This window comes from Talpa occidentalis, unplaced genomic scaffold (genome assembly GCF_014898055.3).
Source record: "Talpa occidentalis isolate TD23 unplaced genomic scaffold, MPIMG_talOcc4v2.1 talOcc4.6, whole genome shotgun sequence".
Taxonomy (NCBI): Eukaryota; Metazoa; Chordata; class Mammalia; order Eulipotyphla; family Talpidae; genus Talpa; species Talpa occidentalis.
Window position 1 is genome coordinate 81,354,730 of NW_023604972.1, and position 21,882 is coordinate 81,376,611.

General features: G+C 34.2%; 1 protein-coding gene across 1 annotated transcript in view; it reads left to right on the top strand.

The window, feature by feature from the left end:
* Positions 1 to 21,882, top strand: part of NDUFAF2 (NADH:ubiquinone oxidoreductase complex assembly factor 2) — a 125,448-nt gene that overhangs the window by 59,107 nt on the left and 44,459 nt on the right. Inside the window, exon 2 of the mRNA XM_037530135.2 lies at positions 19,404 to 19,493. Coding sequence (XP_037386032.1) covers positions 19,404 to 19,493 — 90 coding nt within the window. The remainder of the gene's footprint in view (positions 1 to 19,403; positions 19,494 to 21,882) is intronic.

Consider the following 21,882-nt stretch of genomic DNA (forward strand, 5'->3'; position numbering starts at 1 on the left):
TTTATTTCTGGATTTTCTATTCGATTCCATTGGTCTGTATGTCTGTTCTTGTTCCAATACCATGCAGTTTTGATGATTATGGCTTTGTAGTATAGTTTGAAGTCTGGGAGTGTGATGCCTCCATTCCCTTCTTTTTTTTTCAGGAGAGCTTTGGCTATTCGGGGTTTTTTATGATTCCATATGAATTTCATCAATAATTGTTCTATTTCTTTGAAGAATGACATTGAAATTTTGATTGGAATAGCATCGAATCTGTATATTGCTTTTGGTAGGATGGCCATTTTAATAATGTTTATTATCCCAATCCATGAGCAGGGGATGTCTTTCCATTTCTTTGTGTCTACTTCTATTTCTTCTAACAGTGTTTTATAGTTTTCTTTGTATAGGTCCTTTACCTCTTTTGTTAGATTTATTCCCAAATATTTGATTTTTTTTGTTTCAATAATAAAAGGGATGGTTTTTTTTGACTTCTTCTTCTTCAGATTTATTGTTTGTGTATAGGAAGGCTACTGACTTTTGCGTGTTGAATTTGTATCCTGCCACTTTACTGAACTGATTGATGAGTTGAATTAGTTTTTCTGTGGAGTTTTTGGGGTTCTCTATGTATATTATCATATCATCTGCAAATAGTGATAGTTTGCAGAGTCACAGCTTTTTAAAAGTGTACAGTGGTTACATTACAAAAATATTCTTCATTTTACAAAAATGATTCCATGTACTTTGTCTTAGAATCTTCTGATCTCCCTTCAGAGTCTTCCAATTAGTAAATTAACTTTGTGGTTCTTCCAACATTTTGTAGAAGATATAGCTTCTAAATTTTATTTCACCCCTGTTCTTTGCCTCCAGTTGTTCTCCAGTGTATCCAGGTGCCTTGTAAAAACACAGGGTCAGATATAAAAATGAATGCTTTCAATTGGTGTGACTAGCTCTGATTACTGCTTTTACAATGTTATTAGCTTTTGGAATAACTTTGTCAAACTACTGACAGCTATCAGCCATCAAACCTGCTGCTCTGTCATTAGGAAGGATGTGTTCTAAGTTGGTCCCTGTCCTGTAAGGCAGCATGACGAGTATGCAGTTCTGTTCCATAAAGTGTTCTTATTTATTCTCTGAGGTTATCTTTCCAGAAAGGAACATGTCTTTTATTATGAAGCTTGATGAAATATATCTCCCATGTAACCCTTACCTGTTTGAATCAAAAGGGCTATAGTAATCTCAGTAGTTTCCAACTCTGCCTTTCCAGTGTCTATCCTTGAGTTCAACTCTGGCCCATTTCGCCAGTAAACCTGTTTCTCCACTACCAATGCAAGTGAAACTGGGCCATAAAATGTACAGACTTTTATGAAGAGCTGGTTGAATAGGTTCTTAGGTTCAATGAACATGGCTCATCAGTTGTACAGTTCCACTGGACATTTTATATCTTATACATTATGTTTGTTTATTTGTTTATTTGCTCATGTTTGTTTTTTTGACTTTTTGCAGTGATGTTTGCTTTGCAGTGATTAGAATCCTTTCCTAGATTGTAACCGCTTAGCATTCAAAAGGAAAGCACGCTAATGTAATCTTCTTCATGGAGTTTAATATTTTATGTCTGTATCTCCCTACAATCACAATTTTAGATAAAAGATTTTTCTATCTTTTAGCTCCAGGTCATTTTCTTAGATAAAATCTCGTGTGGCATACTAGTGGAAAAAACACTAAATAAAAGCAGAGCTCTTTTGATTGAAAAGGAGGGCTAGATGGAAAAAGAAAAGGGTTTCTCCAGAATCTTGTCCCTCCCAATACAGCCCTTGACATGTTTTTATGAGTAATTTGATGTCTGTTGTGTTATCAAAATCAAGTTGATAAAAGTAAGGTTAGATTAGTCTTATATTTGACAGCTTTAGGAGGATCCTTGTTGAATTTTTAGCCTCGTATGAGTAATATTTACTACCAGGAGTTTGGATACATTTTATATAAATTCCTTTTCCTTATCAAAGTACTTAATTCACTAGTGAAACATCTGATCTTTATTTTTTTATTTTTATTTTGTGCTATCTATCCTAATTCTGTATGTTCAGTAATAATGACCTTTAGTGTCTAAATATTGCCAATAAATCCAATATGGCACTACCAGATGCCGTTTATGAACAGGAGGATGCTTTCCCTATGGGCAGTCATCTAGAGACAGATGTATTAACCTAAACAAATATTTCTCTAAATCTAGTAATGCATATCTAGGGAGAATTGTTATCAATGTTTCTACTTTGGATATCTGCATTTAATTATTAAATTTTTATCTTTTAACCTCCTTCTACTTATAAAAGTAGTACCCAAAAAAAAAGAAAAGAAAAAGTTCATGTAAACAGCAAAAGTCCACCATAATCCTTACTAATCCTCCTGAAGTAACTGCTTTGCAATTTGTGATGTTGTATTAGTCAGATAGATAGTTATGCTATTACAACAGAATAACCATGAAATCCCAGAGGTTTCTTTCTTATCTGCTTACTCCAAGTTAAGGATGGGGTGATGTCAGTACCAGCCTGATGGAGATCTTCCACTGTGCTGTAGCTATAATCTCTAGACTATGTGACCTCTTCAGCTATGTCAGTAGAGGAAGAGAGCTTGAAGGACATTTTGATAGAAATTAAATATTTTCAAATAGCAGTGACATGTGTTACTTCAGCTCACAATCCTATACCAGTAGCCCAATCTCAAGGACACAAGGAAGTGAAGAGGAGCACTTAACAGGGATGAGCAGTATTATTGTCTGTATTTCTGTGTTTATGCTATCTATGTTTTTGTCTAACAGATGAGGGTATCATTTTCATCTATATTTCTTTAATAATTAGAGAGGTTGTACATCTTTATTTGCCTTTTTTGTGTATTTCTTTCTTGTATGAAAACAATGTCCTGTCCATAGTTTTATAACTTTTTCTTCTTTTTGTTCAATCTGCTTGTATGTTAGGAGAATGCAGCCCTTTCACTTCATTTGTTTAAACATCTTTTTTCTTCAATTTTTTGCTTACTCTTCTGTTTTTGTTTAATGGCATGTATTTTTTGCTTCCCAAAACTTTATTTCTATGAATAAAATTATATGGCCTCTTTCTTAAAAATTTCTGAGCTTCCTGTTGTGCATAGGAAGGGCTTTCCAGTGCAAGATTTTATTTTTTAATCCACTCTTGTCACTTTGTTTCTGAAATATTAAACTTCAAATAAGGCATCCTAAAAATATGAGAGCTTGCCTTTTTTTAGGATCCAGAGACTATTTTGTGGGTTCCTTTGTACATTTTAACTCTTACAGTAACTATTTAATCATAATCTTTGATGGCCATTTCTTAGCTCTTCTGAGAATTTTGGGTAATGACACCACATCAAGGAAAGAGAAGAAGTTAGCAGTTTGGATGTGTGTTTTATGTGAGAACTAGAATTTACCATAATTCAAGATCACCTGTGGCTTAGCTATTTATCAAACCAAAGTGAATTTAGCATCCTTTCACCATGCCTGGCAAATAATCCCTCCATACTCACCCTGTGCTTGGTGAATTTAGGTGGGCAACAAACACAGTGGGCTTTGCTGCTTTATTTTGCAGTTTACTTGTACCCAAAGAAAGGACTCTCCATGATGAGAAAGGTAATAATACTTCCAAAGACACCTAGCCTTTAATTATGTTTGTTTCCTGCCCTCACCCCCACAATTTCTTCCCTTTTTTAACCTTCTGCCAGTTGTTCTGAAATGCTCAGTTGATCTTGAAGTTGCTAACACTTTCCGAATGGAAATAAAATATGCTTGCCCTACATGGTGCTAGAGCAATCTGAGCTTCAAGAGTATCAGAATTTCTTCTTGCCCATCCCAATCCTTCAACAGCAAAACTTCCAGGTTTTCTTTTTTTAATATAATCTTTGACTTTGATCAAAATTTGACAGTGGTCAGTAACTGAACTTCTACTCTCACCAGCCTTCTAGAACCCTAGGGAGAGCACTAATACAAACCTTTTGTTTCTTTTGTTTTGATGTCTCCTGTGATGTATGAATGTTAACTCTTCAAGTTCAATATAAAACTGTTTTATTCGATTTATGCTATGACTTCTAAGCTATGATCAACCAACAAATAATTGATAATAGTAATAACTAATTCATGTTATCCTTACTAAAGTTACCCACTATTTTACTGTATTATCCCTGTCTCAGATAGGAAAACTGGGGCACAGGAATTTAAGTAATATTAAAATACATAAGCTGGTAAATTTCAAAGCCAAATGATCTGACTCCAGAGTTTGTTCCCTTAACCAATTGCATATGCAGTAAAAAATAAACAAAAATCTAAGTTATTTAATATTTGTTTTTCAACTTGACTGGTGTTAAGGCATTCTAAAAATCTTTAGCTATTTGTAGAAAACTGTTAAGTAAGACACTGCTGTAACTCTTTGAGATGATGGTTGACCTAAACAGTTTCTGAACCAACTCACAGTTTACATCAGGTGTGTGATGCCCACGGTGGTAACAACCATTTTCCTGTCGTTCTCTCTGATGTTTCATGTTTTCTAAACCATGATGAAAAACCTTTTCTTTGTCAGGTAGGATTACAACCTGCCACAGACGATACAATCTCAAAGAGAATCAATCCAACCATTCCCAGTGTAATATCTCATCCTGGTAGGGTTTTCTACTGAAATATTAAGGTCAGGAAAAGTAAAAGGAATAAAATGAAGTGTTTTGCTGATGCTGTGTATTTCTCGCTTAAGCGGTATTTATGTAAGGGTATAATTTTGTCACTGGGTTGAAAGGAAAACCTTTCTAGCACTTTGTCAATAGTTTTATAGTCCTTATTTCATAGCAGCTGGAATGAATGAACAAAGCTTATTTCCAAAGGTACTTATTGAACATGAAGTTAAAAAAAATCAAGGTAGATTTGTTTCTTTTCACGTTTTCCCCTCAAACTAGCCTTCTTCTTATTAATGAATGCATTTCTCTTTCATATAACAAATTTAAGTGTAAATATGAGTAGGGCCAATATCTAATTTTTTTTTTAAGTACTAGTATTTACCTGAATTATGTTAAAAAGTTCATTTCCTTTATACTTTGGAAAGTTTTGAAATGACATTTGGATGGCATTAACCAAGGAGACATGTTTGCTTGTTTATCCATTTCAAATCAAGGAAAGACAAATATTCATATCATTTCTGGTCAGATAACTCAGTTGTTAAATTATTTTTTTAACCTGGGGTTAGTACATTCTCAAACTTTTTGAAAAGAAGATTGAGTTTAAAATGTGGGTAGCCTTTAATCAGGTAAGATACCTTAAGATATTTCAAAAGTAAAGACAGCTTTTCTTTTTACATGAAATGAAGAACGAGGCATTAGAGTTATAAAATAAATATTCTTGTCGAATCAGCAAATTTTACTGTGTTTAGGGGTAATGGAAATGTTTAATAATTTACATTTAGAGGTTAGTGTTGTCAAAAGCTATCTTCCAGAGAGCTTTCTTCAAGCCATCTAATTCCCCAGTCTCAGCAAAATTGATCTTAATCCTAACACCCAAATAAGAATTCTTCTTGTAACATTTATGTTTTTTTCTTGAAGCAATGTAATGGGGATGTATCATTCCTCATTGTTTTTTATGGTTTGGATGTTACTCATTGCTAGAAGCAATCAAGCTGAAGAACATTCATGATCAGGTTCACTTTTTTAGGATTTGTGATTGTGTCTCAAGTTACTTTGGATATAACATACAATGTAAAACCATCCGCCCATATCATATCTCTGTGGGAGCCAATACATATTGAAAAACAAATATATATTGATCTTAAAAATTAAATAGTTTGAAATTATATCAGAAATTTGCATCCCTGTAGATTATAGCTTTAATTATATATCATTTGAATCATTATCTTCATGTAACCTTTTATTTCAAATGGTATTATAGGTATTAATATAAGAAAAACATGCTCATTTTTTTTTCTCGCTTTCTGTCCTAAGCCCATGTCCTTTAAAATGTCCAGTTACTTCCTTTGAGGGGACCACTCCCTAAAATGGTTACAAAATCTGTAAGAAGACATGTACATATATAAAACATACATACATAAATATGTGTATATACATAAATCTGTAAAACATATATATAGTAAAACACACATAACATCCAATTTGCCATACTAACCAATTTAAAGTGTATGCCTCAGTAATACTAAGTACATTAACATTATTCTGCAGTGAATCTCCAGAGCTCTTTTTCATCTTGCAAAACTGTAACTCTATACCCATTCATCAATAACTTTCCATTCCTTTTCTTCCCACTCCGCTCTTGGCAACGCCCCATTTTATTTTCTATTTCTAGAAATTTGATTTCAGGTACTTCAGAGAAGTGGAATCATACAAATATATCTTTTTGTGATTTCTTTATTTCACTTAGCATGATGTCATATGGGTTTTTCCATGTGGTAGCATATATCATGATCACCTTTTTAAGGCTGAATAATATTCCATTATATGGATATACCACATTTTCTTTTTTCAACTGTTGGCAGACACTTGGGTTGCTCCCACCTTTTGGTCATTATAAGTAATGCTGTTATGAACATAGCTAACAAATACCTGTTTGAGACCTTACTTTCAGTTCTTTTGGTGGTATGCTCGGAAGTGGATTGCTGGATCATATAGTAATTCCATTTTTAACTGTTTTTTTTTTTTTTTTTTTGGAGAACTGACCACCATATTGTTTTTCATAGTAATTGTACCATTTTACATTCTCACCAATGCTGCATAAGGTTTTCAATTTTTTCACATCCCTGCCAACGTTTGTTATTTTCTGTCGCTACTGTTGATTTTGGTAGTATCTATTTTGCTGGGTCCTAATGGTTGTAAGGTAGAGTAGTATACTTATTTTACTTTTTTTTTTTAAGATTTATTTATTTATTTTTTATACAAGCACTGGGTACAGTCAGAAGCACGGGTGGGTGAGAGAATTCACCAGAGCCAGAGCGGGGAGCAGAGCAGGCAGAAGGACCGAAGTACACTGCTGAGGGGAGCAGCGGGCGGCAGGAGAGGTCTGCGCGCCATGTGGGACCCTCCTCTGGTGGCCGGGGAGCAGCCGGGGATCGAACCGGCAGTGCAGAGTCTGCGGGCAGCTTCGCAACCCAGCGCTCAACCGCTGCGCCACCCGGGAGGCCCCTCATTTAACTTTTTTATTAAATTTTTTTTATTGAGGTATCATTGGTTTACAATACTGTGTAAGTCTTTTAACTATAGATTCAGTACATTTTAAACCAAAATACAACACAGAGAAAATTATTATGGATCATACAATCTCATTAAGCAAGTATAGAAAAAGTTGAAATTTGAGTACTAACCTGGTTGACGCTTCTACTACACTGTACCCCAATGACAGTGCTCAAGTAAGGCTTATGAGAGCTCAGGAAAACTTTTTGGGAATTAACGAAAACAAAACCCAATAAAAAAAAATCTCCTTAAGGTAGTGTGGAAAAGAATCACAGAATTTGTGTATTTGCTTTGAACATCGTAACAAATACAGCTTTCCTCAGACCAGAGCTACTGGTATAGTATACAAAAATAGATTAGGGATTTAGCAAGCTCAGTGATACGCCTTTCTCTGCCAGTTTTCCTGGCAGATGTACACATAAGAGATTAGAAAAAGGTGATAAACACTAGTTAGAAGCCATAATACTGACTGTCAATAAAAAAAACTGAGTTACTGTAATGTGGTGGGGTCATTTAAAAGTCAGAAGCCAGTCTCATTAGGATCTGCTTATGTTAAAATGTACTGTATACTACATATGGAAAATAAGTCCATGCAGGTTGTTTCATTTATTAGGCAGAAAAAAAGAATCTAAAGTATTTTTAAATTATTTTCATGAAAATGACCAGGCCGGATATATTTTGCTTTCCAAAGAAATTGGCTTCATTTATCTAAAAATGCTATCACGTGGATTAACTGATTTTTCAGTGATGCAGAAAAGACGACATACAGTACAAAGCAGCAGGTATTCAAATGCCCCCAAATATTTTTTGCCATCTTTACTGTGTAAAATCCAATTATCTGTTTAACTTTTCTCTTTTCTAGAATGATTCTTCTAATCCTTGTTTTCTTCCTCCTTTGCCTTGCCTACCCAACTCATATTTTCTCTTACAGAAAATTTCCCATTGTCTTTACTACATATTTCTGGATTTATTTATTTTTTTTATTTCTAAGTGGTATCATAGTATACAGCATTTTCTCTCTTATACTCTGTGTTGTATTGTTGTCAATCCGTTTTTAACCATCTAATCCTGAGACCACCAGTATGTCTCAAATCAATAATAGTCAAAGTGACAAAGTTGTTGCTATCATGCTGAGAATTGTACATAGCCTAAGTCTTGGTGTGCCTCTGAGAATGAGAGGCATTAGTTTGTCTAATGTGAGTCATAGTGGAAAAAAGTACTGGGACCATTGAACCAGATTGTGATCAACTGAGCCTCTTTCTTTGTTTCCCATATGTAGTACAGTGTTTGACTTGGTTTTCTGTGTGTATGTGTATATAAATATTTATTGCATACAAATATATTTTAATATTGTTTAAATGAGTAAATAATAGCATGGATAATTCAGATTTTTACTTTTAAAGAAAAATACATGCATTGTAGAATTTTGTTTTGCATAGGAAGAGTGTTAAAGTTGTGACACAATAAAATTGTGTTGTAAGATACTTCTTTTTCTTTTTCCGGAAGAGACATGAGATTGAGGTTTCAAGGACAGAGACATAAAATTGCAGTGAACGGAGAAAGTAAAATGAGGCTGAGGGAGAAGTGGACCTGAATATGAGACTCTACTATAAACTGTAATTACTAGCTCATTTTCTAAGAGTGGGCCTCAAATGCAAGTCTAACTTTCCAGCAGCCAACTTAAAAAAAGGGCCATCTTTCGAGCAGATCTTCACAATGGCTATGAACTCAGTCATCTAAATAGCTATTTTGGAGGAAAATGACTATTTTTTGCTTTCTAAAAATAAAAATAACTTCATTTTATTTTTATTTCTAAATAGTACATATTTCTTATGTATGACATTTCATGTAATTACCCACTCGAGATAACTTGTGGCCACACTCCTAAGCTTCTTGGTAGTCAATCTAGAAAAGGAAATAGTCCTACAATTCATACTGACTGAGTTACATTCCAAACACTGTAGAAGAGTGTTACTTTTCCTGCCGACTCAGTAATACTGGATCAATATAATTAATCTTTCTTAGACCTATAAGAAAAAAACTATACTTCTTATAATAATCCTTAGTACTAATATCTGATATGACTCATAATTTTTAAAAGTAGATATTATGCAACTGACTTTGATGACATTTTTTGATTTTATACTTTTTCTGTTCTATTACAATGGTGCTGAAATATGGGTAGTAGTATTTTATCAGATATTTAATTCAATAAAAACAGTTTTGGGGGGCTAAAATGATATGGTTTAGTATTCAGTTTATTTCACTTTATGAATATATTTGTAGAGACCATTAGCTTTCCACCAAAATCCACTTTCTCCTTTTTCCTGGAGGAGAAGGAGAGAAATAGACCACATTTCTTTCCTGGAGGAGAGAAATAGACCACATTTACCAGCTTCCTTTGAAATTTTAGATGTGACTATGTGGCTTAAGTTTTCTCCAAGGCATTGTGAGTGGACAAGAGTTGACTCACTCTCTCTCTTGGCCCATCTGTGTTTCTCAGTAATTTCTTCTTTCTGACTGAATGAACTGGTGGTGCTCAGGGAAATCTTGGAAGTTGTATGTTGAAGATGATTGAATAGCCATTATCTTGAATTCTTACAGATTATGTAGAAAGAACTTTATTATTGAAGCTCATTAAGTGGTTAGAGTTACAGATGCTATTCTGTTCGTTTTCATACTAGAGATGAAAGTTAAAATAATGGACTCTGTTCTCTCTTGCAACATTGGTATAACTTTAATGAGTCACTGCAAAATAGCAAAGGAACTCATCATTGTTAAATATTTGAATGGTCCACGATGTACAAGGTTCAAATTCCAGAGAACATGGCAGGTGTTCATCAACTCTGAGGAAGCAGAGAAATAATTTGTAGTATTGCTTTGTACCAGCATTCTATTCCTTTATATGCCTTAGAGACCCCAGTGTAGATTTACACTTTAATAAGTTTTAGTAATATAGCAGGTTCCCAATCTTCAAATTGCTTAAACTCTGAGTTTCAGCAAAGGTGCTTGTTTAAATTCAACACATTTTCCATACAAATTGTCTTATAAATGGTAGTTCATTTTCTAGAATAATTTTCAAATCCCTTTTAATCCAGAATTAATCTGAATTGCTGTATTTTAGCAAAAACATTATTTAGCAATGGAATCAAGAAAGATGCAATAACAGATTTTTAAAGGAAAGGGAAAGAAAGAAAAATATGTGTGTATATATTTATACGTATATATGAGAGAAAAAATGTAAGTGGGTTGATATTCGCTGAGAAATTTTTCATGTGGGTTTAATAATAAAAAATAGAAGAAAAGGGGAGTGTAGATTATGCATTTGTCTTTCTGAGGGGCAAGGAAGCAGATGTTATCTTGCATTAATCCAATCCCTTCGCCAGCCAATAGGGGGTGTCATTGTCACATGATAGTTAGGTTGCTCTATGGTGCAAAGCTGAGAGGGGATGTGGAAGGTATTTATCCAAAGTGTTTTTAAACTGGGTTGTTAAAGAGAGGAGGGAGGTGGGAGGTGCGGGGGGGGGGGGGGGGGGAAGGGAGGTAATATGAACTTTATGTGTGAGATGTTGACACATGAGGTTTGTGTAGCATAGGAGGTGACCATACTAGTAGATTTTTTTATGTTAGCAAGTGAAAATTAGATATAATTCAAAACACACATTCACTTGTCTGTAACATTTTTATTGAACTTCAGTTTACTCAGTTATAGAAATGAAGATTGCTATGAGAATTAAACAAAAATAAGAAATGAAAGTGTCTAATAAGTACCATACACATAATTGTTAATAATTACATTCATCTCCTGAATGAGTTTGATAACATTGATAAATAAACTACATTAGCATAAGAAGTCCAGTCACTTGATTATTTTGGTATGTATTACCACTATGTATTACCAGTAGGGGCAGCCCTCACTTTTTGTACACCATACTTTTGGAGGTACCCTGATATTATTAAAGTATCTTAACTTTTTGTGACTGTAGTCTTCATCTTTTTGAACAAGTGGAAATAAGGAATAAGTAGATAACAATAGATGGATGAATGGTCTTTATTACAACCTTGACAAGCAAAATGGTAACAACCTTTCCCTTTCATGCTACTATAGCCTTCCTTTTGGTGAAATCACAATTTATTAGTGTGTCATTCTACCAGTGAGGGGAGTAGTAAATGAAGGTAAAATATATGTCCTCCAATTTTATTAGTTATCAGCCAAGGTAGTTTTGTCATAGAGAAAGTTTAATGACTAAGATAATGGGATGCTATCAATAAGTTGCTGAAATTTTCTTCCTCCCCCCCCCACTTGTGATTGCCCTTAAATTACCTCAATCTCTTCCCCTTCACTGGAATCTCCAGGTTTGAGGGACTGAAGGAAATACTGAGAATGTCTATCTAGCTGAAGGCCTGATTCCTTGAGGACTGGTAAATCAAAGACTTCTTTTCCCTCTTTGCTATTCACACTTTTTAATCTCTTCCTCAGGACTTTTTTTACAAAGTGAAAGAATGATTTCTCACTGAACTCATCCTGTCTGAACACTGAAGCAGGCTTTACGTCAGGTTCTGACCTTAAACTATAGATCTTCAACTGAGTATCTTTTTGGAATATAGAATTTCAGGAAAAAGCCTACTTTGTCTTATACCTGATTACTCAGGGGTTTGTGACAGGTTTCTGGATAAACTACATGAAATATAGGGTTGGAAAAGAAGCAAAATACAGGATGGCCTTTCTGCCATTCACAAGACCTTGATTTTAGGGAACCAATATGTATACATAGATGAATTTCATAATATCAAAAGTACAGTACTTGGAGGTATAGATTGTCAAAAATCAGTGATTTTTCACAGGGCTTGTTGAGTGCTAGGAAGAAGAGGTTGCCTCCATGAAAGGGAAGGGGAGAAAAGGTGGATGGTACTCTGGACTCCTGACTCAACCGCAGAAGCTCTGCTTTGAACAATTTCACAAATCCCACCTCTATTGAAGATATTTTTAAAGAACCCTTGATAGCTGACTATAGAACTGAAGTCCCAAGGGGGTAGAGGTTTTGGAGGAGGGGTAGAAACAAAGAAGAAAGAAGCACAGTGGACTATGTGTGGTGAGTTATAGACCATTTGGTGGTAGGTGCACTATGGTGCTAATACCTGATGGGGGTATCCAAATATAACCTCAATTAAAAACATATACATTTAATTAAAAAATGAAAAAAGCAGTGCACACACTGTTAGCTACTAATAATGACAGACTATATAACAGAATATGAAAATTATTGACACCTCTCAACCGCATATGAATTCCAGTTTTTATTTTATTTTTTTAATAGATAAGAATGTTATTTATTTATTTATTTAAATTTATTTATTTATTTATTTATTTATTTATTTATTTATTTATACAAGCACTGGGAACAGTCAGAAGCATGGGAGAGTGAGAGACTTCACCAGAGCCAGAGCAGGGAGCAGAGCAGACAGAAGGACCGAAGTACACTGCTGAGGGGAGCAGTGGGCGGCAGGAGAGGTCTGTGCGCCATGTGGGACCCTCCTCCGGTGGCTGGGGAGCAGCCAGGGATCAAACCAGCACTGCAGAGGCTGCAGGCAGCTTCACAACCCAGCGCTCAACCGCTGCGCCACCAGGGAGGCCCTGAATTCCAGGTTTTATACTCAGGAATCAGGTTCATAAGTGGTACAGTTGCTGTTAAACTGATGAATATTACATTTTGTTAGATAATTTATATATGCCAGAACAGATTTCTATTCATTAATGGTAAGTAGTGCCTAATTGTTAATAAATAAGATTAATGAAGTGTTTAGTAATCATGATTTAACATAGAAATATATTTTAAAATTAAGACTAATGCACCACAAAATATACTATATTTTCTCTAAAATGCTGATATGTATACTGTTATATAGTCTGTCATAATTAACAGTAGCTAACAGTACAGTCTTTGATTCTTTTATGATCTTTGATAAATGACCAAGTACTACTTGATTTCTATGAAACTCTTTGATGTCAAAATCAAATAATCAACATATCATCTACATTTATAATCTGAAAAATAAGGTTTGAACTAAACTGAAGTGTTACAGTGGCAAAATTTTATATTATCTAGGGCCTCCCCGGTGGCGCAGCGGTTGAGCGCTGGGTTGCGAAGCTGCGCGCGGCCTCTGTGGCGCCGGTTCGATCCCCGGCTGCTCCCCGGCCACCGGAGGAGGGTCCCACATGGCGCGCAGACCTCTCCTGCCGCCCGCTGCTCCCCTCAGCAGTGTACTTCGGTCCTTCTGCCTGCTCTGCTCCCCGCTCTGGCTCTGGTGAATTCTCTTGCCCTCCCGTGCTTCTGACTGTACCCAGTGCATGTATAAACAAAACAAACAAAGAAACCAGCAAACAAATAAATAAAGCATGCCTCTATAAAAAAAAAAAAAAAAAAATTTTATATTATCTAGATTCTTATAATATTTGCCACCATTTTTAAATTAATTTCTTTTAGTTTTTAACAGCTCTAAGTATTCAAATTAGACTCTGAAATTCAAATACTTAATTAGTTTATATACTATGGGTGTCTCCTTATTTTGAGAGAAAACTTTATTCCTTTTTATATTAAGGATTTAAGAGATTGGAATTTGCTTTAGTTAAAAGCCACCACTATAAACTGAAATTATTTTTCCTCTTACTATGGTCTTTTTAAAACCTGGAATTTCCATATAATATATTTTAGAACCTGTTTAATTTGACTAAGGAGTATTTTAGCCCCTCCCATTTCCTTTTTATGCATATTTAAGACATGTCAATTCATCTGTCAGACAGATGTCATATGATTCAGACAGTCATAGCAGAATCACCTAGTATTAGTTTTTTGTGTTAATTTGTTAAATGCTCAAATTCTCAATTATAAATGTGCTTTATGCTTTGAAGATAATTTAGCTTTACAGAGAATTATATAATGTATACAGTACTTTCAAAAACTGATTTCCTATACATCAATCAAAACCTGAAATGTCTGCTTCTCTTCCAGTTCTTCAGAGTGAGCACATTATTCATGGACTAAATATTCATGACTCCATCATTTGAATTTTTATTTTAAGTGGTTACTTCTTTTTAATGGTTACTTTTTCAGTAGTTATTTTTGCGGGGTGTGGCTCAACTGTATTTCTAACCATTCTTTTTCATAAAATGGAAAATTCTTTGCAGTTTGGAAGATTAGATTGTTTTTTACAGTGCATTCAGATTTTTTTCTTCATTAAAAAATATAGCTATATTCAATGTATAATTTCTACAGAAGTGGGAAGTAAAACACTTGACATAACTAAGACTTATGCTTGACTTGGTAATATAATCAGAAAACCTATTTAAACTTTTGATTGTAAATCTTCCTAGATTAATGCAATAGACTATTCAATTTATATTTGTTGGTTCAGTAACATGCTTTTAGAACTTTAAGTTTTTGTTTGCATATAATACTACTGTGGAACTTAAAAAAAATAAACAGTTAATAAGAGTTTATTGTCCATGTGCAAAGCACGCACCAAAATTTTCATTAGGTTCATTTTTTTCTCTTAAATTGTGATATTCTTTATGTTTTCTTTCAGACTTAAATTTTTACAAATTTTATTTATAGCTTTTAGAAGAGTTAATGAAGTCAGATTTAAACAAAAGTAGGTGTGCTGTAAACTTGCCACAAAACGTTTACACTAACACAGGAAATTGGTCTCTAAGATTTTTCTGCTGTCTTTCTGGATTAGTTTAAAACCTTTCAGCTTTTGGGTCCTGAAAGGCTAAACTGTATTATATAAGGCATTTCAGAAAAACTAAATATTTTGATATAATTTCAGATTTTATTAGAGAAGCTGAAATTCCCCCATGGGAAACCTGTAAATAAGGAGACACTCTTAAGAGTTTTGGTAATCCATTCAACTAGTTGGCAGTCTTAAAAATTCTTAGAGCTTATCTGAAATGTCTCTTTAATTACTTAAAAAAAATAAAAGCAGCATTACCTGCTGAGACCCACTGAATTAATCTTCCATGTTCACGTAAATATATGAAGAATATGTCAAGTTATAAAATCACCATGTTTTCAAGTAGGAATACGTCATTTGATCACAATGGGAAAATAAGAGCTTATGATATAATTATGAATAAAATTTAATTTTTTAATTGGATATCTGTAATGATACTGTATGCAAACTTTGTAAATGCCAATTTTAAAATCTTAAATGGAAATGCTTACAGTTGGGAATCAGAAAAAATTGCTTAAGTTTAAGTGCTGGTTTATACTACTTTAATTAGCTGTGTACATTTGGATAAGCTAGTCACCCTATGCCTCTTTTTTATTATTTGTACAGGTTGTTTTAAATTTAAGAGATGATTTATGGCAAGCTTCTGAGCTTTGACTGGTATACTATTGCCTCTTAATAAATAGATGCTACATCTGAGTAATTTCAGTCAAATTATTCTTTAAGTCATATGTAAAAATGGTTTTCAATGTAAGAATTCTTATTTTAGTTCTCTTAATTGATGTTTTTTAATTTGCATTGTTTCAGAATAACAACCTCCATAGTCTACAAATCTGATAATATGTAGTGTGGTCATCGACTCTCTTGGTAACTCACTTTCATATATTATGCATTGGTACTTCTAAGCCTTCTTTCATATGCAAAATCGAGTTTTTTAAATATCACTAGACAAACTGATTTAGAATTATCACCTGGTTGCACTGATCCCTGCCACAGGGGTTACTGGCGAAACATCAGTCAGAAAGGACCATCATACCTACTTTACCACATCTTCTGAGTCGTGGGGGCTTAGGCCTGATTGACAATGATTTACAATGGGATAGTTATCTCAGAGATATGTCATCTTGCTCACCCTATCCTCTCCTTCCACTCCAAGTCACCTCCAATTTCCATTCATTTCTCCTGACACTGCCCCACCAGTGGGAAATAATAACCTGGATGTAAACAGTTGGAAATTCTCACCAAGGATCCATGTGCTTGTGAGTCTCAACCAATATGGGCTTCCACTTTAGATTTGGTGCTGGTGGAACAAAAATGACAAATGACAGGTATCTTGTGAGTTCTGAAGCTGTAAAACTTGAACATGAAGGTTGCTCATATATTTGCCCTAGCCTCAATGGATGGTTTGGGGAAGGAGCAGTGTATATGGGAAGGAGAGGGATCTACATCTGATATCTCATCCTTCAGGTCCATTGATATCACGTGCCTCAACTGGCACTTGTCAAGAGTCATACAGGGTCACTGAGGCCTTAGGTAGGCAATATTTGGAGGTACCAAATTAAAAATTTTATAATCCCTAAACCAACCATCCTATTAATACATAAATATTGTTCAACCTTTCACGGGTTTAAGAACACCCTATATGCAGAGGAAAGGGAAATTATTTCCAAGTAAATGAAAAAAAAAAAAAAGACTAAATTTCCTTCCATTACTGATTCCTACTAGAACCATTCTTTATCATGATAGTTTCAAAGCTTCTGTATTTACTATTGTTCTATATTTACTATTCAGCACCATGGTAAGCAACAGCACCTTTATGTCCCAATTTATCCATCTATTCATTTTTCCTTTTAGTGGTTTGACTTTATAGTAAAGATTCTTTTTTCATTCCTAGCAGCATATATAATTCCCAAGCATTTTGGTCTCAGAATCCCTTTAAACTCTTCATGATTATTGAAAGAGCTTTGTTTATGATATATATATATATAAAAATTAATATTTCTCATATTGAAGCTAAAACAATTATTTAAAAAATTCATTTAAAATTCAAACTAATGAATCATTTACATATTTATATTAAGGATATGTGTTTACACTAAGAATGTATTTTTTATCAGAAGAATGATTTTAGAAAAATGTTAGGGAAAAGAGTAGCAAATTACTGTAGACTGACTTGGACAACGTTTATTTATCATAGTGGTGGAGACTGGGAATTCTAAATTCGAGACTCTGGCAGGTCTGTTGTACGTATGGTGAGCGCCTGCTTGTTGGCTTGTAGATGGTTGTCTTCTTGTATGTCACATGTCAGAGAAAGCTCTCTGTGTGTCTTTTATAAATAAGTGCACTAATCCCATTCATGATGGCTCCACCTTTATAACCTAATCACTTAGCAATCGCCCCACTTCCTAATGCCATCACCCTTGGAGTTAGGATCTTAATACTTGAATTTGGTGAAACACAAGCATTCAGTCCATAATTGGTATGCTACCATTTGTGTCTCATGAGAAGACTTCTACAACAGATTTGTTTGTTTGTCTATAAACCATTCCTAAGAGATTACTTAGGATTTACTTAGGATTGGTTTTAAAATTTAGGGGGGAGGGGAATTATAGATGATTATATAAAATTTATTCAATAAAGTAATAGTCTTATTTTATATAGGTACATGTTTTTTACATAACTTTGATACCTATTAGTAAAGATTTTTTTCAGCAATTATCAAGGAATTAGTTGTGACTAACTCATGGATTACTCTTCCTATCTTTTTATATACACACAAATAAGTATGACTTTTGATTTTTAAAAATCTTGGGAGAATTATATAATGTTAATTTTGTGTCATTCACATAGATAAGCCTGTAATTTATGTTTTTAGTGGCAGTACTTGAAATGATAGGCCCCTCAATCCTCTCTCTATGTGCTAAATTTTATTGATGTACATTTAAAACCTTATAGAACACTCACATGATTCCAGAAGCCTATTTTTTGTGTTAGACAATTATTTTCCTTTCTGTGCTTGTTATTCCTAAAAGTTTATCTTGGTATTTAAATAAGGACTATATATGAAGAGACTATATGAGTCTTTTAAACACTTTAAAATCTCATGTAGACAAACTTTAGTATATACCAAATTTATGGTAACTTGTTATTATGACATGTTTATATATGTGGCTATAAATAGCATTGTAGTATAAATACATGTACATGTATTGAGTCTCTGTTATTAGAGTGAGGCAGCTGTCATTGTTACAGGTTCATTTTATCCTGACCCTTGTCTCTACAATTTAGGTACTTTAATACTAATTTCCTGCCCTACTATAAATTTACTGGATAAGATTAGCAAAAGGTAACCCCTCTTCATAAAACTTCAGGAACCTCTGGTGTTAGTATTATGTCAACCTTACTAAATAAGTCCAAAGTGAAATGAAGAGATTCCCTGATCCCATATTTTGAAGTTATTATCCATCATCAGTGGCTTGTCAATGAAATCCCAACCTTTTACTTCTTAAGGCAGAGAAAATAAAACCAGTTACTCCCTTATGTGGCTCTTTCTCCTATATGGTCACTCCCAGGAATTTCCTTGTCTGCAGAATACTCAGTAGAAATTCAGGTAGTATAGGAGAGAGATTTGTAGGTAACAACATCAATTTAATTCTGTCACGCAGTTTATTTAGTATACAGTAAAGTTGGCCTTGGAAGCAAAAGCAGTATTTTGTAAGGCCCAGATTCCTCTCCCTCACTGTCTCATCATTGTTAATCCATGCTCCTCCCCTCATCATTACTCACCAATAATGTTTTCTCTGTTTCAGCTTGCCTTCCCAAGAATAGGTTTCTCCAGGTCCAGAGGTTCCGTGACAAAGGAACATGTTTGGAAATTATCATTTTGACAAAACTTCCTTCAAAAATAGAGTTAAGACTTTTTCTGAAAACAGAAGAAAAATACCAGATAGTTTTATGACTTCTATATGAATTTGTAATACACATGAACAACTTTTTATTATTGAAAAATAAAAGTAGCAGGCTTTCTATTCCCATCACATGCCCTTTCCACCTTTTTCTTTACCCTGTTCTTTTATAGGGATAGAGTAGCAACAGAGTGGTCCATTGCATAGTAGCATCAGCCATTGATTGGTATCTTTAATGCAGAGTTTGAAGGAGTTGCATATTGTTGATTATTAAAATGGTTTTTAGTAGCCATGGTGCCTTACAGATTAGTTGGTTGCTCCTTTTTTGCTCCTAATCTAGATTTAATCTACCAAAATTAATTTTGCATGTTATGGTAGGAAATTAAAATTTTTGTAGTAGCTTAGAAATTGCTTTTTTGGTAACGTTTAGTTCTAAATTAAATCTTTTATTTTTCCTGTTAATTCTTTTACCATCTGAGGAGATATGCAATATCCAAAGAAAAAATGTTATTTATAGCAACTGCTATATCTTGGGTTCATTTTAAAATGACAAAAATCACTTTTGTTTTGTAGGACAAACTATCCGAGAAAAAAGAATTGTAGAAGCAGCAGATAAAAGAGAAGTAGACTATGAAGTAGGGGATATCCCAACAGAATGGGAAGGTAAGTTTCTGCTTTTATTAGTATCTTCTGGATAGCAAATTATTTAAAAACATAGAAAATCAGTAAATGCATTTATATTTACATGGTTTTCTCTGCAAAAATGTTTATAGTTGGAATATGTAAAGCTTTTTTAAAATGTTGCATTTCTTTGAAAGTTGTGTAGGTAGCACATTTTAGTATGATATTATGAGCGACTGGTAGTAGAAAAAACAATTAAGAATTAGCAGAGCTGGGATTAGGGTGACGTGCATAAAGCTCCTAGGATGTAAAATTGAAGGAGGCAGTCACTTTCATATGCACTAACCTTGCACTTGTACAATCCCAGGGTTTAAATCTTGTTTATGTCATTCACTGCCCACATGTACTTGGTAAAGTAACTTATCCTTCTCAGCCTTAGTTTCCTCTTGCAAATTGTGGATAATACTTGCTATAGATACTATTTGGAATATTTGTTCAGCATGCTAATGACTTTCTTCACTGACTTCCTGTTTAGATTAGGATGGACCAACTTGATCCCTATCTTAAAACTTTGGAATTAAGGTAAAATATCAAAGAAAGATAATTCAGTAGCAGTCAATCTCTCAGTGTAGCATAGTGTGGTCAATCTCTAGAAAAGAAGCATATGAACTTGGTAGCTAATGGGTAACTATCTTCAATACTTATCTAATAGATGCAGAAAATGCTGATCTATTGCAAAAAATACCCCAGAAACTCATCTGTAAAACTTATGTAACAAGACAGAGAATATTTTCTAGGTTTCCAGCAACTTTCTAGTTCCCAGTTGCATTTCTTTGAATGAAGTTCAACTGCAAGTCTGCCTTTGAGTTCTAGTGGCGCCCCATATCTTTGTTAAAAATTTCCCTGTTTCAAAAATGGGCAAATCCAGTCAAAAAATGGGCAGAAGAGCTAAAAAGAAACTTCTCTGAAGAGGAAATGCAAATGGCCAACAGGCATATGAAAAAATGTTCAACATCACTTGTAATCAGGGAAATGCAAATCAAAACTACCATGAGATACCATCTTACACCAGTGAGAATGGCACATATTAAAAAAACTAGCAACAACAAATGTTGCCGAGGGTGTGGAGAAAAAGGAACTCTTCTGCACTGTTGGTGGGAGTGCAAACTGGTCCAACCACTATGGAGAGCTGTGTGGAGATTCTGGACCTACTAAACATAGAGCTTCCATATGATCCAGCAATTCCACTCCTAGGTATTTACCCAAAGGACACAGAAACATCAATTCCAAAGAGCACCTGCACCCCTATGTTTATAGCAGCACTATTTACAATAGCTAAGCTTTGGAAACAGCCCAGATGCCCAAAAATAGATGACTGGATCAAGAAGATGTGGTACATATATACCATGGAATATTACTCAGCATTTAAAAAAGATAAACACATGCAATTTGCAGCAACATGGATGGCGCTGGAAGGGATCATGCTCAGCGAAATAAGCCAGAAAGAAAAAGAAAAATACCGGATGGTCTCACTCATAGCAGGAGTCTAGAAAACTTAAATAAGGGACCAGGAAATTGAATAACTATAAGAAAGTGAAAATCAACAAAAATTATGAACCAGAGACACTTTTTGTGGGGTGCGGGGAGGGAGGGGAGGGATTGGGGTCAGAATGGAGGGGTTGAAATTGTATGGGGAATATAAAAATAAAATTTATTATTAAAAAAAAAATTTCCCTGTTTCCTTACCAAGTCTTAGTACTTAGGAAGGCACATAGTTAATACTCAATAAATATATATTGAATTCATGAACTCTAACTTGAGTTAGTTTTATTTGGAACTAAATGAACCTTACATCTATTTTGTATATCACTTAATGCTTATTATGTGTTTACCTGTATTCCTGGCATGCTGTTGCTTTACTATCATTATACTGTTTAATCATCACAACAATCCTAATAGGTAGACGTGGTGATTATACCCATTTAATAGCTAGTGTATCTATGGTCTAGAAAGGTTAACTGAATTGTCTGGATTATATACCTACATACTGTAATCAATAGACCTGTTGCTACCTGGTAGGTTTAGCATGGTACCTTACATAGGGCATAGGCGTTAAGTTACTTTCATGCCAGCATGTGAATGTAAATATTTTCCTGCAAATATCTTTTTCATTTCTTCTTATAAGCTATGAAAATACTAGAACTCTGAGATAGGAACATAAAAATGGGTAGAGACCAGAGGCTTTTTGTAGAAATGCAGAATATAAACTGGCAACTTCTAGGAGGAGTAATTGAGTTTTCTTATTTTAACAGGTTTTCCAGTGTTATAAGCCCCGTTTGCAATTCTCAAATAACACTGTGCCTGTTTATAATGAGCTTATTTTGCCATTTTTTTCAGTAGCAGTATAGAATTAAAATGTTTATAGAAATAA